The 23,531-nt window shown below is 41.1% G+C and overlaps 1 protein-coding gene across 1 annotated transcript; it reads left to right on the forward strand.

Moving 5' to 3' along the window:
* The first annotated feature begins 43 nt into the window (after positions 1-43).
* Positions 44-12,010, forward strand: naga (N-acetylgalactosaminidase, alpha). The gene is made up of 9 exons (XM_055044683.1): positions 44-162; positions 1,504-1,660; positions 1,870-2,010; positions 2,367-2,578; positions 2,656-2,750; positions 9,849-10,010; positions 10,807-11,004; positions 11,110-11,250; positions 11,360-12,010. Exons 2-9 carry the CDS (start codon positions 1,506-1,508, stop codon positions 11,546-11,548), a joined length of 1,293 nt encoding a protein of 430 aa, XP_054900658.1. The 5' UTR covers positions 44-162; positions 1,504-1,505; the 3' UTR covers positions 11,549-12,010.
* The last annotated feature ends 11,521 nt before the right edge of the window (positions 12,011-23,531 follow it).

The raw sequence follows: 23,531 nt of genomic DNA on the forward strand, positions 1-23,531 counted from the left end.
CAGCAGAAGTCACGTGAGTTCCACTTCCGTGTTTACAGGCGCGACTCCGGATAAGTGATGTTTGTGTGCCTCGCGCTTTTCAGACACTGAACTTCTGAGCAAAGTGAAGACTGAAGCAGAAACCAATATCAGAAGAATATCGACAGAGGCCTTGGCTCAACAGTAAGTTTACAGTTTCACTTACATTTCAAAGAATTGCTTACAAAGTTGTTATGACGAGAATGTATTTTCGTCCTCATTCCCAAAAATATTACTGATTAAAATGAAAATAATACAAATAAGTGCAACTATTGCGCAGTGTTGTTGTTGTCCCCCCCCACAACATTTATACTTACAAAATCCTAAATTTTCGATGGTCATATAACAGCTAAACACATCAGAGTGAAAGCAAGTTGGTGTCACCTGAGACTCACGAGGTTTAAGTTGTCTAGAGACACCTTAAACACATCACACCTATCATCACACCTTCGGTGTGTAAATAGCTGTTTGATGTTGATGTAATCCAGCACATTGCATGTGCTGTTCTTGCAAAATTATTTAAACCTCTGAAGTACATGAAATGGTCTAATGCTTGTTTTTTATAGTCTGTGTACATTAATTGTGGTTTATGTTGTAAAACACTTTGTGGCTTTGTTTGTGAAGGGTGCTTTATAAATAAACTTAGTATGATTTATTAAAATTCCATGTAAAATACCAACAAAACTAGTTGATTGTGAATAATGCGATAAATGTGGGATTAAATGTTGATACTATTCTGAAACTAATTACATTTCTTATGACAAGGTCAGATCAAAACTAAACTTTCACGAAAGTACGTGAAAACACTGTTTGAAAGCTGAACATTACCTCTAAGCACTCCACCCTCAGTGTGAAATACAGTGGTGACAACATCACGTTGAAGGACTATTTTTTTCTTCAATTGGGATAGAGAGGTGATCAGACTTGATGAGATGGTGTATAGGATATAGTATATGACAATCGTTGAAGAAAACATGTTAGAGACTGCTAATGACCTGAGACAGAGAAGAAGGTTAACGTTTTAGCAGGACAGCGGTTTTTAATGGTTCAGATCAAAGCATATTCATGTGCTGAAGTTGCCCTGAAACCTACTGAGAATCTTTGACTTCTAATCTAAATGAGCCTGAGGTGCTTTCTAAGCATAAATGGAAAAAACCCCCAAAACTTTCCAAGAGGTGAAAAGGCAGAAGAGAAAAACCCCAAAAGTAAAGCAGCTGCAATTGCAGCAAAAAGTGCAAGCTCAGCTTTTTATTTGTGAAAAATGTTGACTACCATGCATTTTTCCCCTGTACTTTGGCCTATCTTATAAAATCCCAATGACAGTTTGCAGCTGAAGCCTAACAAAAGTACAAAAATGATTTTATGCATGGTGTAGTTTTCTGTTCTTAGTTATGGTTTTCTGTTTACTGTTTTTCTTTTATTCGTGTATTTACAGGCCTGTGTCTGCATCATCTGTATCATCAGATTTTCCTTTTTTTATGTCAGGAATGCATTTCGCAGTGCTCATTTTTGCTTCTGTGGCCGCCGTGACCACCTTCGCCCTTGACAATGGACTGATGAGAACGCCTCCAATGGGCTGGTTGGCATGGGAACGATTCCGCTGTGACATTGACTGCACAAACGACCCAAAGAACTGCATCAGGCAAGCAGGCTTTTAATAAATGAATGCACCTAAAATGACGTTACTGCACAGAAGCAGTCAAGAAATGTTCAATAAACAGAAAAGTGTGTCTTTTAATAGTAATAGTGGATGAAAAGTTTATTTGAATGCGGCATAAATTCATTAGATGTTTACAAACCGTACATCTTGTTCGGGTCAGTGCTAAACATTGTTGTCCTTCCTCCCTCCAGTGAGAATCTGTTTATAGACATGGCAGACAGACTGTATGAGGACGGCTGGAAGGAACTGGGCTACGTCTACGTGAACATAGATGACTGCTGGTCGTCCAAGGACAGAGACAAAGATGGACGGCTGCAGGCTGACCCTAACAGGTAGAGCCTGGACACATTCAGACAGGAGTGCTCTTTTGTAAAAACAACGTTACAATATCCAGGCCAACAAGGAGTGGCAGTACAACAGTTTCACAATCACAGCAAAGTGCATTTGTCTGTAGCTTTCCTGCAGGTATCTTCAAATCAGTCAGTAGAAGTGTGATTAAAAACAATGACCTTTGAGATCTGTGAGAAGCTGTGATAAATGCCTGACCTACTGCTTAACAAATGAGAACATATTGCTCTCTTATGACTGTGTAATCATGACATTTGCAACTGGCATTGTTGGTAACGTGGAAAACCTGCACTTATTCAACAGTTTCAACAAGTAATGTTTAATTTCCTGTTAAAATCAGGTTTCCAGGGGGAATCAATAAGCTGGCACGCTACATGCATGACAGAGGCCTAAAACTGGGCATCTATGGGGACATGGGCACCCACACCTGCGGGGGATACCCTGGGACGACGATAGATAAGATTGAAATAGATGCTCAGACATTTGCTGACTGGGAGGTGGACATGTTTAAATTTGATGGGTGTTACTCTAATGCTGCAGAGCAGGAGCTGGGTAAGAAAACATGAGTCATTAGTTGAATGGTATGAATTCAGAGGTGATTAATTGACTCTTATTGTTTTTCCTGGCAGGTTATCCTCTGATGTCAAAGGCTTTAAACGCAACGGGCCGCCCCATTGGCTACTCCTGCAGCTGGCCTGCTTACCAGGGTGGACTTCCACCGAAGGTGTTTAACACTGGCAAATGTTTTGAACACTGTGTTCTAGTACAATCAGGAAAAATTTTATAGCTAAATCCCGACTTAAGACATGTCTCTTTTCTTTGGCCTTTGAGACAACCTGAGATGTTGACTTTGTTGTCTTGTGTTCTGTTATTTTTACAATTACTTCTGCATACTGTTGCTATTATTAATTTACCGATTGATCATATTTAGGCCCGAGCAGCTAAGCGCTGCGAAGGCCTATTGTTTTCCTATTGTTTATTATTATTATTATTATTCTTCCACCCAAATGAATTGGCTTTTTGGGGGCTTTATCATATTCAAAAACTCACCAAACTTGGCGGAGGCCTTAAGCCTGTTTAAAATTTACGTATTTTAAAGTCGTAGCAAAAATTGCAACAGAAATGTCTCTACGGCGCCACCTGGAAATTGGAAAAACACCCTTTTTTACCCTCTCCTATTCACTTACTTTATCGTAGACACATGAAATTTGGTACACTTGTAGAACTCCCCAAGATGCTCAAAATTTATAATTAATGTCATAGTGCAAGTATTACAGGAAGTCAGCCATTTTTGATTGAAGTTCCCATTTTGACCCCATTTTTGCCGATTTTTGCCGTTTACAGCCTTTGTATTTGATCTATCTCCTCCTAGGGATTTTGATTGATTGACTTCAAACTCGGTCAGTCTGTTCATAAGGCATGTCCCATCTAAAGTTATCTAAACGGTGAGTTTTTGAGTATGCTGAAGGGGGGTTAGCAGGGGTCAAAGTTCACCTACTCGCCATAAAAAAATAAACTGCTATATCTCTTACACAGAAACTCACAGAAGCATCAAAGTTTCTGTGATTGATCATCATCGGGTCTTCTACAATACCCTATGGTCGAATGATGACATCACTTAGGCCACGCCCCCTGAGAACAGGAAGTGTAATGTTTTACTGTGAACTGTCGCTATCTGACCCCTTTGACCTCATCAACATGAAACTGTGCCCAGACACAGAGAACATGTTGGTGTATTGAGGATTCTAACCCAGACCAGCTTCGATGGAGCAGGTGGGCGTGGTGGCGTGGCGAAGTCACCTGTAACGCCATCGCCATACGTTTGGCTCTCAATTCCACATTTTCGGGCCCAGCTGCTGCAAACTCATAAGGATGGACCCTCATCCACTCCCCAAAAGGAATCCATCACAATATTTGGTGGGCGTAGCCGAATTTCTCTATAGCGCCCCCTAGAAAACTTTAAATGATCAGCCCCAAGCCATGCTTTAACCTACAATTACGAAACTTTGTACACATGTGTACCTTGTCAGGACGTACAAAAAAGTCTCTTGGAGCCATGGTCTAAACCCCACAGGAAGTCGGCCATTTTGGATTCAAGTTCGGTTTTTGACCCCATTTTTGCCGTTTACAGCCTTCGTATTTGATCTATCTCCTCCTAGGGATTTCGATTGATCGGCTTCAAACTCGGTCAGTCTGTTCATAAGGCATGTCTCATCTAAAGTTATCTAAACGGTTTGTTTTTGAGTATGCTGAAGGGGGGTTAGCCGGGGTCAAAGTTCACCTACTCGCCATAAAAACATAAACTGCTATATCTCCTACACAGAAACTCACAGAGGCACCAAAGTTTCTGTGATTTATCATCATCGGGTCTCCTACATTACCCTATGGTCGAATGATGACATCACTAAGGCCACGCCCCCTGAGAACAGGAAGTGTAATGTTTTACTGTGAACGTTCGCTATCTGACCCCTTTGACCTCATCAACATGAAACTGTGCCAAGACACAGAACACATGTTGGTATTGAGGATTCCAACCCCGACCAGCTACGATAGAGCAGGTGGGCATGGCGGCGTGGCGAAGTTACCTGTAACGCCATCGCCATACGTTTGGCTCTCAATACCACATTTTCGGGCTCAGCTGCTGCAAACTCACAAGGATGAATATTTATCCACTCCCCGACTGGAATCCATCACAATATTTGTAGGGCGTGGCCTAATTTCTCTATAGCGCCCCCTAGAAAACAGCAGCCCATAGGTTATGTATTTATTAATTATTTAAATATACATTATTATAACTTTTTATATATAAGTTTATTTTGTGGGTTACAGTACAAACATTCATTCATTTTTGCTAGAAATAATACAAACAAAGTCATTCAGCAAAACTTATGACACAGCGAAGTAAGAACACACTGGGGTCAGTGTTGATGGAGTACTACTGGCACCTTGTGGAGAAATACTGGTACTGCTAGTGCAATACCAGTATTGCGACAGCAGGAGGCAGTGGTACTCCATCAATGAGAAAACAGATCGACGCTACGTAATAACAGTCAGCCGGCGACAGCTGGAGCTGCAAAGTTTTCCTGAACATTTTGCTTGCTTTTTGGAGCCACAGAACTGGACTACGCTCAACATTTTGCTTGGATTTTGGAGTTGCAAATCCGAACCACGCTTTGGAGCAAGAAGGCTCTGTTGGACCGGAGTTGGAGAAGTTTAATGGGCTCTTTGCACCTCAGCTTACACGTTCGGGAAACACGGCTGAAATGTTTTTCCAAGATAACAATTAATAATGTACATCGATCCGAAACCCCAACAAGTAAGGCAAAGAAAGGTTTTAAGATGTTCGCCTCGTTATACATTCACAGATATGAAGGTGAGTTTTATTTTCTTTAAACTGCTAGCACAAGCCTGCTAGCTTTCTAGTAAAAATCTGCTATTTAATTATCTAAAGATTTCTCAGCCATTCTAACGGACACTGTGCCTTATTTTCAAGCATATTACGTGTGTTTATTGTTAACGACAATAAAGCAGCGGGGAGGGGGGGGGAGCAGATTACAGTTCAGACTTTTTGCTTGAAGTATGACGAAGAAAAACGAGCACAGAGCTTACTCTGGTATCGGAGTTCTAGTTCAGCTGACTGTTCAGATTCAGAGTTATTACTTTTAGAAAAATATGGCCGTGTTGCTTAAGGTTTCTGTGTTATTTCGTTTTATTACTTTTGCATGCTTGTTGTGAATGGCTCATTAAGACAGTGTTTAGAGCGGTGTGTACGGCGTTAGCTTCAAGTGGTAGCTTTAACTTGTAGCAACGAATATTTACAAGCTGTCTTAATTGAGGATCGCTTGGAAATCCATGAAAACTTAAACAAAGTACATAGTATTGTTTTATTTGTGTCTTAAGTACGACTTTGTCTTTTATAGCAGTCATAGTTTCTGAAAGTGGAAAAAAGAGCAGCATTCGGGTATACAGTTGTGACGTCAGCGCGGCAGGTGCAAAGAGCCCATTGCTGTTCGTTTAAACAGTCGTAACTCGCGGTGCGGTGAGTAATTTATTCCTTCCTGCTGGTTCTGGAAGCCGTCATGTTTGGAACAGTTATTCTGAGGAGGATGCTAACCCAATGCCTGAGGCCTGCAACGTTTTTAATGCTAACAAAGCGCTTGACTAATTCAATAAACTGAATAGTGTGTGTGATACATCCAGTTTCATAAATTCAGAGTTGTTTGTTATTATGTATAGAAGATGTTTAAAATGTCGTTTGAAAGAGCTCTGAGAAAATGCTAAGTATCTTTTTACCGATCCATTGGGGTTGTAATATTTAGTTGCAGCACTTCCTGTGATTAATACCTAATTAATGGATGGGATTCAGTCTGTGCTATTGTTCTAAAGTGCTGAAAGTTAACTGTGCTCTGTTAATGTGCATTGCCCTTGGTTTATTACTGAACAGTGCGGTTTATTAAACTGATACATCTTAACCTTCACCATTTTCCTGACTCATTTCACGATAACGTTAAAGTTGCACTGCATTTAGATCTCAGTTGTAGTTAACATCAAGCATGTGGGTGTGGCTTAGTGTAAAACTTTCACTATTTACCATGAAAGATCAACATTAAATGACTTCCAAATGCAAGATCACAGCTGCATCATCACACTTCCTCTGTCTTTCTAGAGAACAGCCCTGAACACATTTCCATGGTCACTTGATGACCTCACTGTAGCCCCGCCCACTTTTAAGAGGCAGTCACATGTTTTTTCTGCTGTATGTTTTACTGTTATTCTATAATTTATATGGGTTTCATCATGTGAATACTGAGTAAAAACGATAACATGATGAACTCTATGAATGCTGGCTGCTGACCGAACCGCATTGGGGTGTAGAAATGACGAAATGCATTACTTCGCCACGTGCATATGATCGGCTCTAAATGACACGTGGATCATCGGACTGGCGCCAAATTGAAAACGTATGACCTTTGTTGACCTCTAAAGAGCAAAACAGCATTGAAATGTATTTTGACTCCACTGCGCCCCTACATTGATCCGCCAGCTGTATTTCCTCGCTAAACCAATGAATCTATACCACATTTTTTTGCATCTTGAAGGATAGCCGCCGAACGCATAGATGCGTACCGCCTGGAGGACGGGCGCGGAAACTGCGCAACAACTTCTGTCTTAGCACGTGCGCAGCGTTGATGGAAACTGAGCAACTGCTTCCGCGGTGCGGGCGGAGGCGCTGAAAACTGCGTGAGAGCTTCTGTGGTGGCTGGCGTGAGGCGGCGGTTGCTCGAACCCTGCGGTGGCAATAGGCCGGAGCGGCGCTTGGCTGCGAGGGCCGTTCGAGGCTGCTTGCAGCTTTAATTATTATTATTCTCCCTCCAAATGAATTGGCTTTTTGGGGCTTTATCATATTCAAAAACTCACCAACTTGGCGGAGGCCTTAAGCCTGTTTCAAATTTACGTATTTTAAAGTCGTCGCAAAAATTCCACAAGAAATGGCTCAATAGCGCCACCTAGAAATTTTCAAAGGACCCTTTGCTATTCACTTACTTCATCGTAGAGACATGAAATTTGGTACACTTGTAGAGCTCCCCAAGATGCTCAAAATTTACAATTAATGTCATAGTGCAAGTATCACAGGAAGTCGGCCATTTTGGATTGAAGGTCCAATTTTGAGCCCATTTTTGCCGTTTACAGCCTCCATATTTGATCGAACTCCTCCTAGGGATTTCCATTGACCGGCTTCAAACTCGGTCAGTCTGTTCATAAGGCATGTCCCATCTAAAGTTATCAAAACGGTGAGTTTTTGAGTATGCTGAAGGGGGGTTAGCAGGGGTCAAAGTTCACCTACTCGCCATAAAAAAATAAACTGCTATATCTCCTACACAGAAACTCACAGAGGCACCAAAGTTTCTGTGATTGATCATTATCGGGTCTCCTACAATACCCTATGGTCGAATGATGACATCACTTAGGCCACGCCCCATGAGAACAGGAAGTGTAATGTTTTACTGTGGACTGTCGCTATCTGACCCCTTTGACCTCATCAACATGAAACTGTGCCCAGACACAGAAGACATGTTGGTGTATTGAGGATTCCAACCCCGACCTGCTTTGATGGAGCAGGTGGGCGTGGCGGCGTGGCGAAGTGACCTCTAACGCCATCGCCATACGTTTGGCTCTCAATTCCACATTTTGAGGCCCAGCTGCTCCAAACTCACAAGGATGGATCCCCATCAACTCCCCGACAGGAATCCATCATAATATTTGGTGGGTGTGGCCTAATTTCTCTATAGCGCCCCCTAGAACTTTAAATGATCAGCCCCAAGCCATGCTTTAACCTACAATTACGAAACTTTGTACACATGTGTACCTTGTCAGGACTTACAAAAAAGTCTCTTGGAGCCATGGTCGAAACCCCACAGGAAGTCGGCCATTTTAGATTGAAGTTCAAATTTTGACCCCATTTTTGCCATTTACAGCCTTGGTATTTGATCGAACTCCTCCTAGGGATTTCGATTTATCGGCTTCAAACTCGGTCAGTCTGTTCATAAGGCATGTCCCATCTAAAGTTATCAAAACGGTGAGTTTTTGAGAATGCTGAAGGGGGGTTAGCAGGGGTCAAAGTTCACCTACACGCCATAAAAACATGAACTGCTATATTTCCTACACACAAATTCACAGAGGCACCAAAGTTACTGTGATTGATCATCATCGGCTGCCCGACAATACCCTATGGTCGAATGATGACATCACTTAGGCCACGCCCCCTGAGAACAGGAAGTGTCATGTTTTACTGTCAATGGTCGCTATCTGACCCCTTTGACCTCATCAACATGAAACTGTGCCCAGACACAGAAGACATGTTGGTGTGTTGAGGATTCTAATCCCGACCAGCTACGATGGAGCAGGTGGGCGTGGCGGCGTGGTAAAGTGACCTGTAACGCCATCGCCATACGTTTGGCTCTCAATTCCACATTTTTGGGCACAGCTGCTCCAAACTCACAAGGATGGATCGCCATCAACTCCCCGACAGGAATCCATCACAATATTTGGAGGGCGTGGCCTAATTTCTCTATAGCGCCCCCTAGAAAACAGCAGCCCATAGGTTATGTTGTTATTAATTATTTAAATATACATTATTATAACTTTTATATATATATAAGTTTATTTTGTGGGTTAAAGTACAAACATTCATTCATTTTTGCTAGAAATAATACAAACAAAGTCATTCAGCAAAATTTATGACACAGCGAAGTAAGAACACACTGGGGTCAGTGTTGATGGAGTACCACTGGCACCTTGTGGCGATATACTGGTACTGCTAGTGAAATACCAGTATTGCCCCAGCAGGAGGCAGTGGTACTCCATCAATGAGAAAACAGATCGACGCTACGTAATAACAGTCAGCCGGCGACAGCTGGAGCTGCGAAGTTTTCCTGAACATTTTGCCTGCTTTTTGGAGCCACAGAACTGGACTACGCTCAACATTTTGCTTGGATTTTGGAGTTGCTAATCCGAACCACGCTTTTGAGCAAGAAGGCTCTGTTGGACTGGAGTTGGAGAAGTTTAAACTGAGCAACAGCTTCCGCGGTGCGGGCGGAGGCGCTGAAAACTGCGTGAGAGCTTCTGTGGTGGCTGGCGTGAGGCGGCGGTTGCTCGTACCCCGCGGTGGCAATAGGCCGGAGCGGCGCTTGGCTGCGAGGGCCGTTCGAGGCTGCTTGCAGCTTTAATTGTATTTTATGATTGTGTACAGCACTTTTGTCTTGTGGGTATATAACTTGGTCTATAAATATATGGTGGTTTAATATTGCTATTGATGTTTCAGGTGAATTACACTCAGCTCGGGCAGATCTGCAATCTCTGGCGCAACTATGGCGACATCCAGGACTCTTGGAGCAGTGTGCTAAGCATTGCTGATTGGTTTTTTGAAAACCAGGATGTCCTGGCACCTGCAGCCGGACCTGGAAGATGGAACGACCCTGACATGGTTTGTCCCACTGGCCTAATAAATTTTACTGCTTTCGATTATTTTTCCATCCATTTTTACTTACTCAGTTCCTTGTTACATATTTAGTTAATTTCTTAGGTATATACAAGTCATTTTGCTACTTAGTTACTCATCAACTTAGTTGCATTCTTATTTCTTACAAACTTAGAAAGAAACCTAGTTGCTTCTTTAGCAACTTATTGCAAAAGAAGAATTAGTTTTTTTACTTCCTCAATCCAAACATACTTAGTCAGTAAGTATTTAGTTAGTTACTTATGGTGTTGGTTCCTAATTAACTTAATTGTGTAGTTAGTTACTAAGTCATTACTTAGAGGCTTAGTTAATAAGTATTTTATTACTTTGTTAGTTTGTTACTTGTATCTAAAGTTACCTACTTAAGTAGTACTTACTGAATGACTTGGTTACTTATTTCCCTGCATTCTTAGTTAGTTAATTAACAAGTTGTTTGGATAGTTACTTCCAGACTTTGTTTTGTGTTATTTTTGTACTTATAGCTTAACTACAGTGGGAATAGCCACAATAAACATATTTCAATATTTCCAGCTTTTGTATTTATTTGTATTTAAGGTAGGTTAAACTTTCCTTGAAGAGCCATGAGAACTCTTGAAAGTTGGAGTCCAGAAACGTGTTGGTTACTGAAATGTCTAGGAACTCGGTGTCTCTATTTATATCGCGGTCAGGCTCATAAAGACATAGTGGTTGTCAAAAAGGTCTGAATTTCTACTAATAAATGTAATCCCTCTTAATTGTGTGGTCATTTCTTTGCTCTCACCAGCTGGTTATCGGAGATTTTGGTCTCAGTATGGACCAGTCTCGTTCTCAGATGGCTTTGTGGGCAATCATGGCCGCTCCCCTGTTCATGTCCAACGACCTTCGCACAATCAGCAGCGGAGCCCAGAGCATCCTTCAGAACAAAATGATCATCAGCATCAACCAGGACCCCCTGGGTATTCAGGGAAGACGCATTCTCAAGGTGTGGATTGTGCTGCTGTTTTGGCCGTGAGGAAAATAAGACGGATATGGCGATGAAAAACGTTTTCATGTCTCATTGGCAATAAAATTGCTTTCTGTCTTCAAGGAGAAGTCTGGCATCGAGGTGTTCTGGCGCCGCCTGTCAAACAACGCCAGCGCTTTAGTGTTCTTCAGCCGCCGTACTGACATGCCCTATCGCTACAAAACCTCCTTGAGCAAACTCAACTACACCACTGGCAGCTACAAGGTAGGTCTCAGAGATTTAGTTTTTTACCGTTTAATAGTACAAGGCTTTTTAATGTGGAGGTTTTCTTCCAAGAATCACTTGTGTTTTCTGAGTTTTTTTTTTTTCCAAGGTCACTGATGTCTACACTGACCAGACTGATGTGCTGAAAGACTCCACTGAGTTTGTGGTTTCAGTGAACCCAACAGGTGTGGTCATGTGGTATGTCTCAGCGCCCGGCAAACTGCAGTATCATCCGTTTATCAGAGGGGACAAACTCCACAGACAGACATATGATGCAAAGCAAAGCAACTTCCTTTGAAATTTTATTGTCTTTTAGTATCTTTAGGGGTTTGGCTTTGGTGTCATTGTCCCTGCTGGGTCAACGACAACAATGTTTTGCTCAAATCACACATGGTCTTTCTGCACGAGTTGTTTTTCTACCTCAGAATGACTCAGGTTTAATATCAACTTTTCATATAATATCAACTTGTATGAACAAATTGGATTTGGTTGATAAGGTCTTAAAACACAAGAGATTATATTCTAGACAGTGATTTTATCATCTCACATACAAGACTGTTTAAAGTGAAATTACGTTCTGTCTAGCTTTTTCTTTTTCTTCAGCAAATCGTCTTTCTCAAGGAACTAAAGGACTGGGAATCATGGGTGCCATATGCAATTATCACCATTGTTTTTCTTTAGAATTACATTTAGATAGTTGTCAATAATGTTTTGCCATTATTGTCAAATTTATTTGGAATAAAAAGAAATTTTATAACAAGTTTTCCTTTGATTGATTTTTTTTTTCTTCAGGAAGTTTCAGGAATAAGAATCCAAAGGACCTATTTTACTGCTGTTCCTTAGATTTTCTGTGAAATTCAGTAAACTGTAAAATGTTTCAGTGTACTTCTGAAATGTTGAGGCGTAAATATTAAATGTATCTTAAGTTCAGCTTAAGCTACATTTAAAATCCCTGGATCCCATGGCTACGGTGCTCTGCATATCTAAAATTAAAATGGGTATAATAGTTTAATAGCATACCCATTAAAATAGGTATTAAGCACAATACCAAATGTGCTGATTTTTATTTTTTTTTTCTGATTGAAAGAAAATCCTTCTGATCTTATAAAGATATTCCTCGATCTATAAAAGTGAAGAATACAGAACCTTGTTGTTAAACAGTCAACACATTCATTACATGGCAGAGTCCTGGTGGTCCTCTAGTATTGTGGTTGGCCTCTTTGCTGGCCACCTGGTTAGTTTATTGTCTTTTCATTAAGTTTGGTAGATTATCAAGGTTTTATAACGTCAAAGTTTCCTCATATTAATGTTTCCTATTTCATTTCATAAACACTTGAGTTTTAAAGCCGCTCTCGCCAAAGCCTCCTGGCCAGGACAGCAGCACAGAAATGGATTTCAGACAATTTCTAAGATAAAAAAAAAAGCATATAATAAAAATAAGCACATGTTTTAAAAGCAATGAATAATATGTACTTCCAAATCCTTGAACTCTTAAACGTGTTCAGACACAACTACTGCTGGAGACATGCTTCATATTTTCCGTCTCCATCGTTTCTTCACGTAATAATGTCTGTCTTCACTTCGCCAGAGTACACATGTAATCCTGTGAAAGTATTTCTCCTCACTGCTGCCTCTGAGCAATGAGAACATTTTGATCCTCTAACTTTTCTGCAAACTGTGGAGATAGGGTAAGAAAGCATAATTCAAAAAAATCCTACTATGACAGCTGCACTGTGTTTGTAATAAGATTCATTTTAAATGATGGTAGGTGTGAATTCAAGAAGAGTGAGTGCAAATCAAAACCTGCTTCAGTAAAGCGTTAAAGTCCAGAGGACCGCAATGCACTTCACACTGTCAGTGCATGTCGATTGAAATCCTATTTTTTCTAAGAAACGCAACTTTAATTACATTTCATTATTTTTGAGAAGTTGTGAACTTTCTGTGTATTTCTTCACTGCCTTTAAAAATGTTTCATCTGCCTTAAAACAAAAAAACAAACTAATATATTTACTTTTATATGTACTAACACAAAGTTATGCAAAATATAATGAAATTCAAATTTGTGCTTTTAAATTGTTTAACAAATTAAAATTTTGAAACGTTATTTATACATTTTTAAAGCCCACTGAGCCAGTTGCACAGGCACATGGTGTCTGGGTCTGTTCTTCCCGGCATTGCATATTTCTTGCCCATTCTTTGCAAAACAACTCACTACATTGGCGACTTCTGAAGATAACTGAGTGATCTATTACTATTTTCTTTGGCAGTTTTAAAGTAATGTGGGGCTAAAAAGGAATATTTTGATTCTGTGAATACATTTGCGAGAAGCTCTTTCTCTCTTGTTCTCTCTCTCTCTCTCTCTCTCTCTCTATATATATATATATTTTTTTTTTTTTTTTTTTTTTTTTTTTTTGCCAAGCAAGCTCAGTCAAAACATTTGCATTTGTTTCAAGACATTCCCTCTGAGCCTGTAGAGGTCAGCATCGTTCTTCTGTCTGTAATCATGGCATCGTGCGCCTGCCAGTCCCAACCTCTGCCAAGAAATGCACCTGCTCAACGGCACAAGGACAATCAGCCCATTGAGTTTGCTCATTTATCTCTCTGCTATGATTTGCTCTCTGCTGACACCACCTTGCCCAATTTTTGCACATTTACTACAATGTATAAACTGCTTTTATGTTCAATTTTGTCCTTGAATCCTCTGATCTCTTCATTGTATTCATTCTATCGCCTAATCTACGCCTCTTTCTTCCTCCTCCCTCTTGTCTCCTCCTGCTCGATCTTCTGCATGTCACCTCTGACCTTGGCCTTAAAGCCCAGTGTTTGCTCACTCTTAACATGCTGGAGTTGTCACGTGAACCTATGGTGTGGCATGCATGCATAAAAACGAGTTAACTTGCTTTTAGTGATGTGCAGACACACGCACGCACGCACGCACGCACACACTCCCACATGGCTCTTGTCTGTCTTTTCAGGCCAAATTGGCTGTGCGTGCGTGTGGGAAACCAGATCTTCGCCTTCTTTTCTTCCCCATTCAGTCGGCTCAGATATCTGTTGGCTGGCTGAGCAGAGCCCATCTCTCTCCGGTCCAGGTCCGTGCCGCTTGGCAACCTGACGTGGGAGAGAAGTGAAGGGAGTTATGACTGAAATGACGAGAGAACAGTGGAAGAAGGATTTGCACAAAGGAGGGAGGCGGGGGCCCTCAAAAAGTCTATACGGAGGTGCAAATGAGTGAGGCAGCGAGGGGGAGAGATGAGAGAGCGGGTAAGGGAGGGGCGGAGAGAGGAGAAGAGCGTTCCTGCCGATGCTCACGTAGGCCCACAGCTGCAGAGGGGCGCAGTTGCCAGTCTCGTCTTTGTGTCGCACTAACACCCCTGATTCTGTTCTGTTCAGCACCTCCCTCCTACAGCCATCCCACTCATTTCTGTCACGCTGCTAGACACAGTCCCTGCCTCACGCTCAGAAATCTCACACATAGAGTGGATTCTGACATTAAATGGATTCAGGCGAGACTTTGTGTATATGCCAGGATAACTGCGCTGTCTCAGAAAACAGGAATGGGGCTGAGACTACTACTCAGGTTCAGCTGCGGTGAAAGGAAAGGGAGGTGTTTGATAGTTACTTCTATGCTCATGCATTGCCTCTGGAACTGCAGGTAGAAAAGAAAAAAAATCTGTCTACACATTCCTATTTGTGCAAAGATACAAGCTGGATTGTTTCTTCGCATAAAGAAACTGAAACACTTGTTTCCATGCACCTGATCCTGGTAACATCATCACCCCATCTGACGCTGCCAGTCCGCTTGGCTGGCTGCTAACTCGTGACATCACCAGCCTTTAACTCGATCCAATGCTTGGAAGCTGATAGACGCACACGCCATAATCTCATCTCTCCTTTTACCGTGTTATGATCCTTGTTGACTCCAAACCTTAGACGCAATAAAACCTGATCATTCCTGTGATGCTGAATTGAAAAAAAAAAAGATTTTTAAACTTTTTTTGGTGCCAAACTCATGTTTGGTGTGACTGCATGACATTGATTTCACTTTAAGGGCTGCATAGTTGTGCAACTGTTCAGTATGTTTTCAGACTCAGCACAAAGCCCTACATAGAATCCAATCTCACCTGCTTGGAATCTAACTCATGCCAATACTATCAGAGTTCAGTTTAAATCCAAGAATATAGAGTGGAATTCAAATTATTTCCAGATGTATTGCATGAGTCATTGCAAAAATAACAAATTTAAGCAAATCTGTATTGTTTTGACTAATTTCAGTAGAAATTAGTCTTTGCTTAATTTTTTAGAAATCCTCCATGTGCCAGCAGAGCAGATCTAAAATGCCTTGCAAAAATATTTACACCCTTTAAACATCCTCGCATCTGCAGGGGGCGGTGAGGTATTTAGTAAAAACAACATTTTTGCGCTTTCTATCATGTTATAATATAAACGATTCTTATTTCAAATGCTTGGGGGATGCAAACTGATTTCTTCTGACTTTTTTTCCCACAACTGTTTTCTTTCTCTCTCTTCTTTTGATATGCTATGTATGTGATGCATAGCTGATAGTTGAATTCAAATAGACTTCACAAATGTCTTTTGGTTAAAAAAAAAGTAAATAAATAAGCTTACATTATTTTCCTTCAACTTCATAATAATACACATGTGTGACACAAAATTCCATAAGGTACATTGATATTTTTGGCTGCGATATGACAAAATACAAGTCAAAGGAGTATGAATATTTTTTTCTTGGCAATAAAACCACTTGGAGGAAGAACACAGAAGAATGTAATGGAGTTTATGGTGCTGGGACGGAGTAATAGCAATGTGGGAATTAGTGGTTTGTGGGACGGGGTCTATGCGGAATATGCTTGCTTCACCTCATATTTCTGTCTGGTGTGCAATAATGCTGGTGGAAAACTTCAGAGTCCTTTTTTGTGTTTTCTTAAACATTACTCTGCAGTTTTTAGGCTAACTTCCTCAGTCCTGCTAGGAATGGTCATATGGTCAAAGGTCGGCCATACGGATTTGCAAAAAATGTTTATTTAGGTGGCAAGTGTCATCGGGATCAAAGTAACATCCGGATGTAGCTTTCCCCAGCAGAAACTCACATTGACACACTGGTACAACTAATTGGATTTGCAAGTAGTCATACTTTTCTGACACAAGTAATCCCAAGCAAAATGAATGTGTTCGTTGATTTTCATGAGCATGCAGAAACATAGAATCTGTAAACAACGACAAAGTGAACAAGCAGAACTGGACCACCTGGGTTTTTTGAACCAGATGTTTGTGTCAAAGATGAAGCAAAGTCATCTGAGCCCCTTTCTATTACAAAACTGGGGCATCTCTCTATAAGGGCTATAAGACTCCTTTTAGTCTAGCATTTTGGGTAAAAAAAGAAAAAAAACATAACTTTTCAATTAAAAAATATGATTTTTTTTATTTCAAAAACATGTTTTCAATTAGATTTTAATTGAAAACATAAGTGTGATTAATTTCGTTCAGTGTGAATTGACAGGTGCAGCTTTTATTTGCTGATATTACTAATATATTTGATAGCATTTTAACTGCTTTTCAGAAGCAACAATAGTTACTATAGAAGATGGCATCACAGAATTTTTTTTTTAAATCTCAGACAAAGGTTTAGCACTGTTTGAAGGAAATATCTTAAAGTTACAGTAAATGTGTATGTTTTTCACCAGCTGTTGGGATAGCTGGTGAAAAAGTAAAGTTGATTCTTAAGTAGATTGGACCATTACCCATTGCATTTTGCAGATGTGGACTTTAAAGAAGTCTGGCAAAAGGAAAGCAATGAGAAATCCTATTTGCAGGTTTGCCACCAACCAAAGCAAACAGATGAGACCAAAATGAACCTTTCTGGTCCAAATGCAAACAAAAACAAAAACCAAAAACACTTAGTGTGGCAAAATACGGTCAAGAATTGTGCATCACGCTGAATATGCCACAGTTCCTGTATCATGCTGTGTGAATGACGTGAAGAACCAGAGAAAAAAAAAATTCTCTTGACCTGGTTATACAGTGCCTGCTTAGATTCACCTATTTGCAGATTTTTCAGTGGAACATGACTGCACGTTTTCTATGAAAATCCACCTAAATGGAATGCCGTTTATTTTCCTTGCCGCTCATTGGCTGTAACCCCAAGAGCAGAAATAAGGAAGAAAAACGCATTAATAATTTCTGCAATAGCTCCAGGACAATTTAAACTGTGAGCATTTATACATATTAATACATATTTGGTGTTTGAACTTCAGTAGAAGCATTCTTGTAGGGAGTCTTAGCTTTTTCCTGGTAGCTGGGCTACCTATATTCTTTAAGAAGCAACAATAGTTGCTCTTTTATTGTTCTCCCCAATGCTGAAGATTAATTATATTACAGTTCCTTATGGTGCAATCCTACAGATGTAGTGAGGTCAACAATGGAATTGCTCAATGTGAACAGAATCATTCTGGCTCTTCCATTAGTGCACAGTACACTGGTCATCCTGCGCAGTTTAGGTTTAGCCAACATGAATCATTGATTCGTCATTTTCTTTCTCATGAAAGTTTAGACGAGACATCACTTTTGGCAAACATGGAAAATCCTGCGGTGCATTACCTAACAGGAACTTATCCTACTCTCCGTCACTCTGGCGTCTTCTGTGACCCTCTGCTGTATTTTTCCTTCTGCATTTACTTGCTCATGCATTCACTGACGACTGGATGCTGTCACCTCTGGGGTCAGACCGCGCACACTCTCCCCTCCCCTGTTGTACTCTGTGACCCACGAGACACACCACGCCAAGCCTCGCTGGAGAGAATTACTATTTGATCTGCCGTGAGCAGCAATCCCAGGAAAACTGCATGCATTCTTGGATTTTTATGAGCGTGCAAAAAACACACATAATGCTTTAATATCTAAAGACCTGGCCCACCTCTTTATTGTTTTGTTGGGGGTTTTTTTACCAGATTTTTGTGCAAAGTCATCTAAGCTCCTTTCTATTAATAAGGAGGAACTGATAGGTGTTTAAGAATAGGGCATCCTTATGTAACGGCAATCAGAGATTTCATTCTAACATTTTAGGTAAAAATACCAAAAAATGTAGCCTCTCCCTGAGTCTGGTGCATTTAATTGATATTGTTTCAGAATCCCAGTGGCTGGTGTGAGGGTTAGTTGTTCTGTTATAAATGAATGCAACAGAGGACAAAGTGTCAGTGTGAAGGTTTGTTATTTCAGCCGGAGCCAGATTTTCTGCCTATAGCTTATGAACACATGGGGAGGTGTGGGAGGAAGACACGTAGGATGGACATCATATGCTACGTCTGGAGCTGGTCGATGGGGGGTGGAGTGTCTGATTCATGCATGACTCATGAGAGACTTTCACTCCTCTAGATTTTCCTGCTTTGCAGCCACTACATTTGGTGTCTGTAGATTTTATGAATGAATGTCAGGACTTGTCCACCAGTGGCTGCTGTTGACTCAGTGAAAACAGACGTGCCTGGGAACTGTTTCTTTGACGCCGCTGCGTACGAGGCAGGCTGCACGTTGCAGAAGTGTTTGGGAGCCGGCCAAAATGTCAGCTGCCTTCTTACTGGCAGTCTGTGTGGGTCAAAGTCTGCTGCAGCCAATACGCTTCTCCCGCTTACACACTTGCACAGACGCACACTGTGCCATGAGCTCATTCTTTCCCTTTAACTCTATATCTCCCCTTTTTGACTTTGCACTCTCGGTCACACACTGTCCTTCTCATATTCTCTCGCAGTCTCCTGCTCATTTCACATTTCAGAGCTCCTCATTCCGAGACCACACAGGGAACTCTCAGACTCTTCTGCAGACATTCCTCACATCTGTCCACTCCGAGGTCTGTCTGAGGTTTCCTCATTAGATTCCGCTACCTTTCTAGGCAACAGATCAGCAAGAATAAAATCTACTTTTAGCTTTTGAAGCCACACACAGCCAACCCAGCTGCAAGGTCTGACTCAAGCTAGGTTTGGAGGAAAATGGTTAGAGAGAACGGAAAAGAGCAAGTGGAGTTCCTTGGAAAATGAGTTTTGTGGGTTTGAGAAGTCCAACAGACATTTGACAAGCTCTCACACAGCAGCAATTTGTCACCTGCTTTCCATAATCTGTCTATTTTTGGGGAAAAGCCATATAAAGCCCTCAGCAGGATGCAGCAGAAACTTTGATCAGATTAGTGTGCAAAAGGGAGACCTGTTGCAGGAGGCCGACAAAAATAGATGCATGGTCGGTCAACAATGCTCCTCATAACCTTTTGTCTGGCCTGTGTGAATCCGTGCATGGTTTTATGTCCTATTTTTGCTTGGGTCTATGTGAACTTTCTCTTTTTAATGCGGCTGACCCCTCTGGCTTGCTGGCCTGCCTGTCTGTCAGTTGTTTGTACAGTATCACTATGATGAGCAAGAGGATCCACGTGACACGAAGGTCAAAGCTGACTATGATCATTCAATTTGCGCCATGGAAATCAACAGAACTCGATATTCGTTCCTTTCAGCAACACATTGCACTGATGCCGCACTTGATTTGAAGTCAAATCAAGAGTTTTGAAGTCAAAAATCTGATCTTGTAATGACGTCGCAAATGAACACAGCACAATCTAGAAAAGAGTAGAAACATACTTCACTGTCCTAGAAAGTCGGATATTCAGCTGCAAAAGATATAACGCTTCACTAGTTGGGATACCAGAAGAATTTCTTTTTTTGGTTCTAACTGTTAGCGATGCAAAACAATGTTGCACTTTTCCCCATTTGTGCTCAAACACGTTCTGTTTTCAATTTGTCTCTGTAACTGGAGCTTGAAGCTGAGAATGAGGTCATATCCAAGCTGAGTCCGTTATAGTTCCAGATTGAAACTGCGGGATTTGCTACTTGTTTTCCTTTAATCTAATATTAGCAAATACTTGGCAATGAAAAGTTGTTTGACTTCTAAGTTCAAATGGTTTGCACTGTAGACCACAGCGACTGTTTGACTACGTCACTAGCACGATTAGCTAACATGGCAGAAGCTCATAGGATAACATCTTAGGATTTTCCTTTATCTTGTGGCTTTGGTATTTGTGTGAAATGACTCGATAATGATGGTGTATTGTTCTAGAGTTTTGTCCCGCAAATTTGTTTTCGGTTTTAGTTTTAATGAGTACTTTACAACATAAGTACTTTGAAAAAGAAAAAACAACAAAAAGAAAAAAAAACTGCCCAGTTTGAAACCACCTTTAAATTATGTTAAATTAGGTTCAGTATCTAAAGTAGAGAGTAATTAAAATATATATATATATATATATATATATATATTTGTGAGATACTCATAAAATGCATGTAACACAGCAAATGTGGTTTCTGTCACACCGACATGCTAGCATCCAGGTGTTGCTAGCACCTATATGTGTGCTTGCAATCACAAAAACAATAGTACATTTTTTTCTCTTATTTTCTTAGTCTGGCTCATATTGCTATAATAATGTTTCTATTAAACTTGAGTTTTGTGTGAAAAAGCCAGAAACTCTCAAAGAGTTTTATACATTTGAACCCAACTGAACTGCAACTAATCGCACTGCTTTTTAACAGTGCTTTAAGATAATTTTGGTTTCAAATTGACTCTAAACCAATAAAGCTGAATTTATTGCGGCGGAACCGCCTGAGGCCTTATCTGGACTTTATACTTGGGAGCATGGTGACAGCAGCTCTTAAGTTTATGGAATATTAAATCATTTCTCTTTATAAAGTCTAGTTTACGCTTCTCAGAAGGTTCTAAATGAGCTGCTTCCAGTCAATATCGTCTTTGATGTCAATGCGCTGAAAAACAACAAAAAAATATTGATTGGCAATCACAACACCATCATTGACAAAATATTTTCGCATTTAGAAACGAGGCATTAGTAAAGTTAGGAGTGGTTTACTGAAATCCGATGAAAGAAATCGACGAATGAAACGACGCGCGAGTCTGATTGAAAATTGACTTGATACCCTTCATAGCAACCGGGATTCTCTCCCCCTTTTACAGCGTTTGTCTGTTATTGACTGGGTCAGCTGCTGGGACTTTAAGGCCAAGTGAGTTGGGCTGCTGTTGGTTGGAAAGACCACACAACGCTATGTGTGAGCCATCAGCCAGCTGTTAGGACTGAGCTGCCTTACAGAGCCACCTCTCCCCATCCCCAGAGCTTAAATCTATGTGGTTTTGGGTCTATTTTAAAGAGATCACATGGAACATGTGGGCCTGACCTTCAGCCAACTGCTGCATGTATCTCAGCGGGCATAATGCGTCTAAACATTAACTCCGGGGACTCGGCACAGTTTAGTCTAATGGAGCTGACATGAATGAGTGTCCACGGAGTGCATGTGCTCCCACTCACCTGTTGTGCAAGACTTTAAGAAGCAGACTAATAGCGGAGACAGCAAACATTTATTTAATGCACGTCAGCAGAAGGAAGCAGATGTTATAAATTAACACTGCAAATGGAGGCAGGGTGAAGATGCTGCCTCAGTGTCTACCCTAACTCGCCGGGCAGCAGACAGCACCTGCGTCGCCGGCATCTACGGTCCATCTGGTTGCACCGAAGGTTGGTGCAACTAGGTGCAGGTGCAGAGCACAGGTGCAGAGCTCCACCTGTGCTGCTGGGGGGCGTGCTGACACCTGCAGCAATGGGGCTGGGGGGAGGTTTTTTTTCTTTTTCTCCTTCTTCTTCTTCCACCACCACCAAGAGTGGCTCACAGTCTTGGAGCAGACATGCCAGCAGCTGTTCTTTCACTCCATTATGAGCACAGTCGAGGCTTTGTGCGGCGTGAAGAAAAGAGCTACTTGTCGAAGCGGTGACGCAAAAAGTCCCCCCTCTCTGTGTCAAAGTGTCAGGGAAGTTTTGGGTCAACTTGCGAGCCATGTGTGAAAACTGTCACGTACGGCGCTGTAAATGACTCATGGCTGATTATTGTCAACCAGGTATCAAATTTGCTTTATCTGGGATTGCTCACTGTCCCTCCACAGAGTTCTTCATGAGATTAAATCACATGATGAATAATTTGCAAGATTGTAACTTGCTATCGAGCTGTGTTGCACTCATTTTGTCCCCCCATTTCACCCTTGACTGAAAAATGACTTACTACTTCTTTCAAATATCCCAAGGAGCTTATTTCTGAAAATAAATTCAGTTAAAACTTCAGCTTCACTCAATCCTTCACTGTTTTAAGTCCGGTTGACCAGGTCAGTGCACTGAAGTGACCCATTAGCATTAGCTCCATGGCCACAGGGGGGCAGTATGGTATAGAATCACCAGTTGCGCAGGATTTACCCTCAAGTAACTCAGGTAGTCTCCCCCATCTGCACCCCCAAGAAATATCTGAGCCACATGTCCTCTGATGAAATGACCCATACCTCCATGAATGACTGGCATTTGAAGTGACATCAGTTATAACTGTGACCTTGTCTCTAATGCCCGGGCGACACTCACCGACTGCACCACACTCCAAAAACAATCCTTTCTGCTAACCTTTGCTGCTCTTTTTCAAAAGTTTGATCATTGTTTTCTCTCGCTTTTTTCCATTTTTCTTTTTGAACTCAATACGTGCATAGCTGGAAAACAGTCGCCTCCTGTGGGCTTTCCTGGAAGGTTAGCACTCTCCTGTAATTTTGCTCCTCTGGTCACATTAGGTTAAACAAAATGGAAGTGTGGCATCGGACAGAAATGAAAGGCAATGATTTAGAGACCCGTATATAACATCTTTGTGGACGTAAGTGTTCAGTGTACGTGTGCATAAACCACCAGCGGTTGACCTTCTGACATTTTGCAACACCCAGAGATTCTTTCCAAGTCTGCTGGCTGCTCTGGCCGCTACAGGGCAAAACTGTTTTTTTTTTTCTGAATGGAAACATCCGATAAGCTCTAATCTCACCTTGATATTTTATGGCACAAAGCAATCCATTCTCAGCCCCTCGGACTCTTTTAAGTCCTGAAAAGCGACCATTGTTTGTTTTAGAAGATTGTACAAAGGAAACAAAATCTGGTTTCTGGTTTGTGGTTATGTAAAAAAAAAGAAGAAAAAAAAAAAAAGAAAATTAAAATAACTTGAAAATGCACAGAATAGAGGACCAATAAGTGGCTTTTGAAAATGTGACACTTTTATTGCTATGATTTGCAGGGCAAAATGCAGAAATATTGGAGAAGGAGAATTTATAGTTGTTAAGGGTGGGAAAATTGAAAAGCACTGCACTGAAAAGGGAAAAAAATAAGATAAATGTGATAGATTTAAGTTTCTATCTGATGATCTCTTTCC

Source organism: Poeciliopsis prolifica, unplaced genomic scaffold, assembly GCF_027474105.1.
Source record: "Poeciliopsis prolifica strain line A6 unplaced genomic scaffold, Auburn_PproV2 SCAFFOLD020, whole genome shotgun sequence".
In the NCBI taxonomy this organism is placed as follows: Eukaryota; Metazoa; Chordata; class Actinopteri; order Cyprinodontiformes; family Poeciliidae; genus Poeciliopsis; species Poeciliopsis prolifica.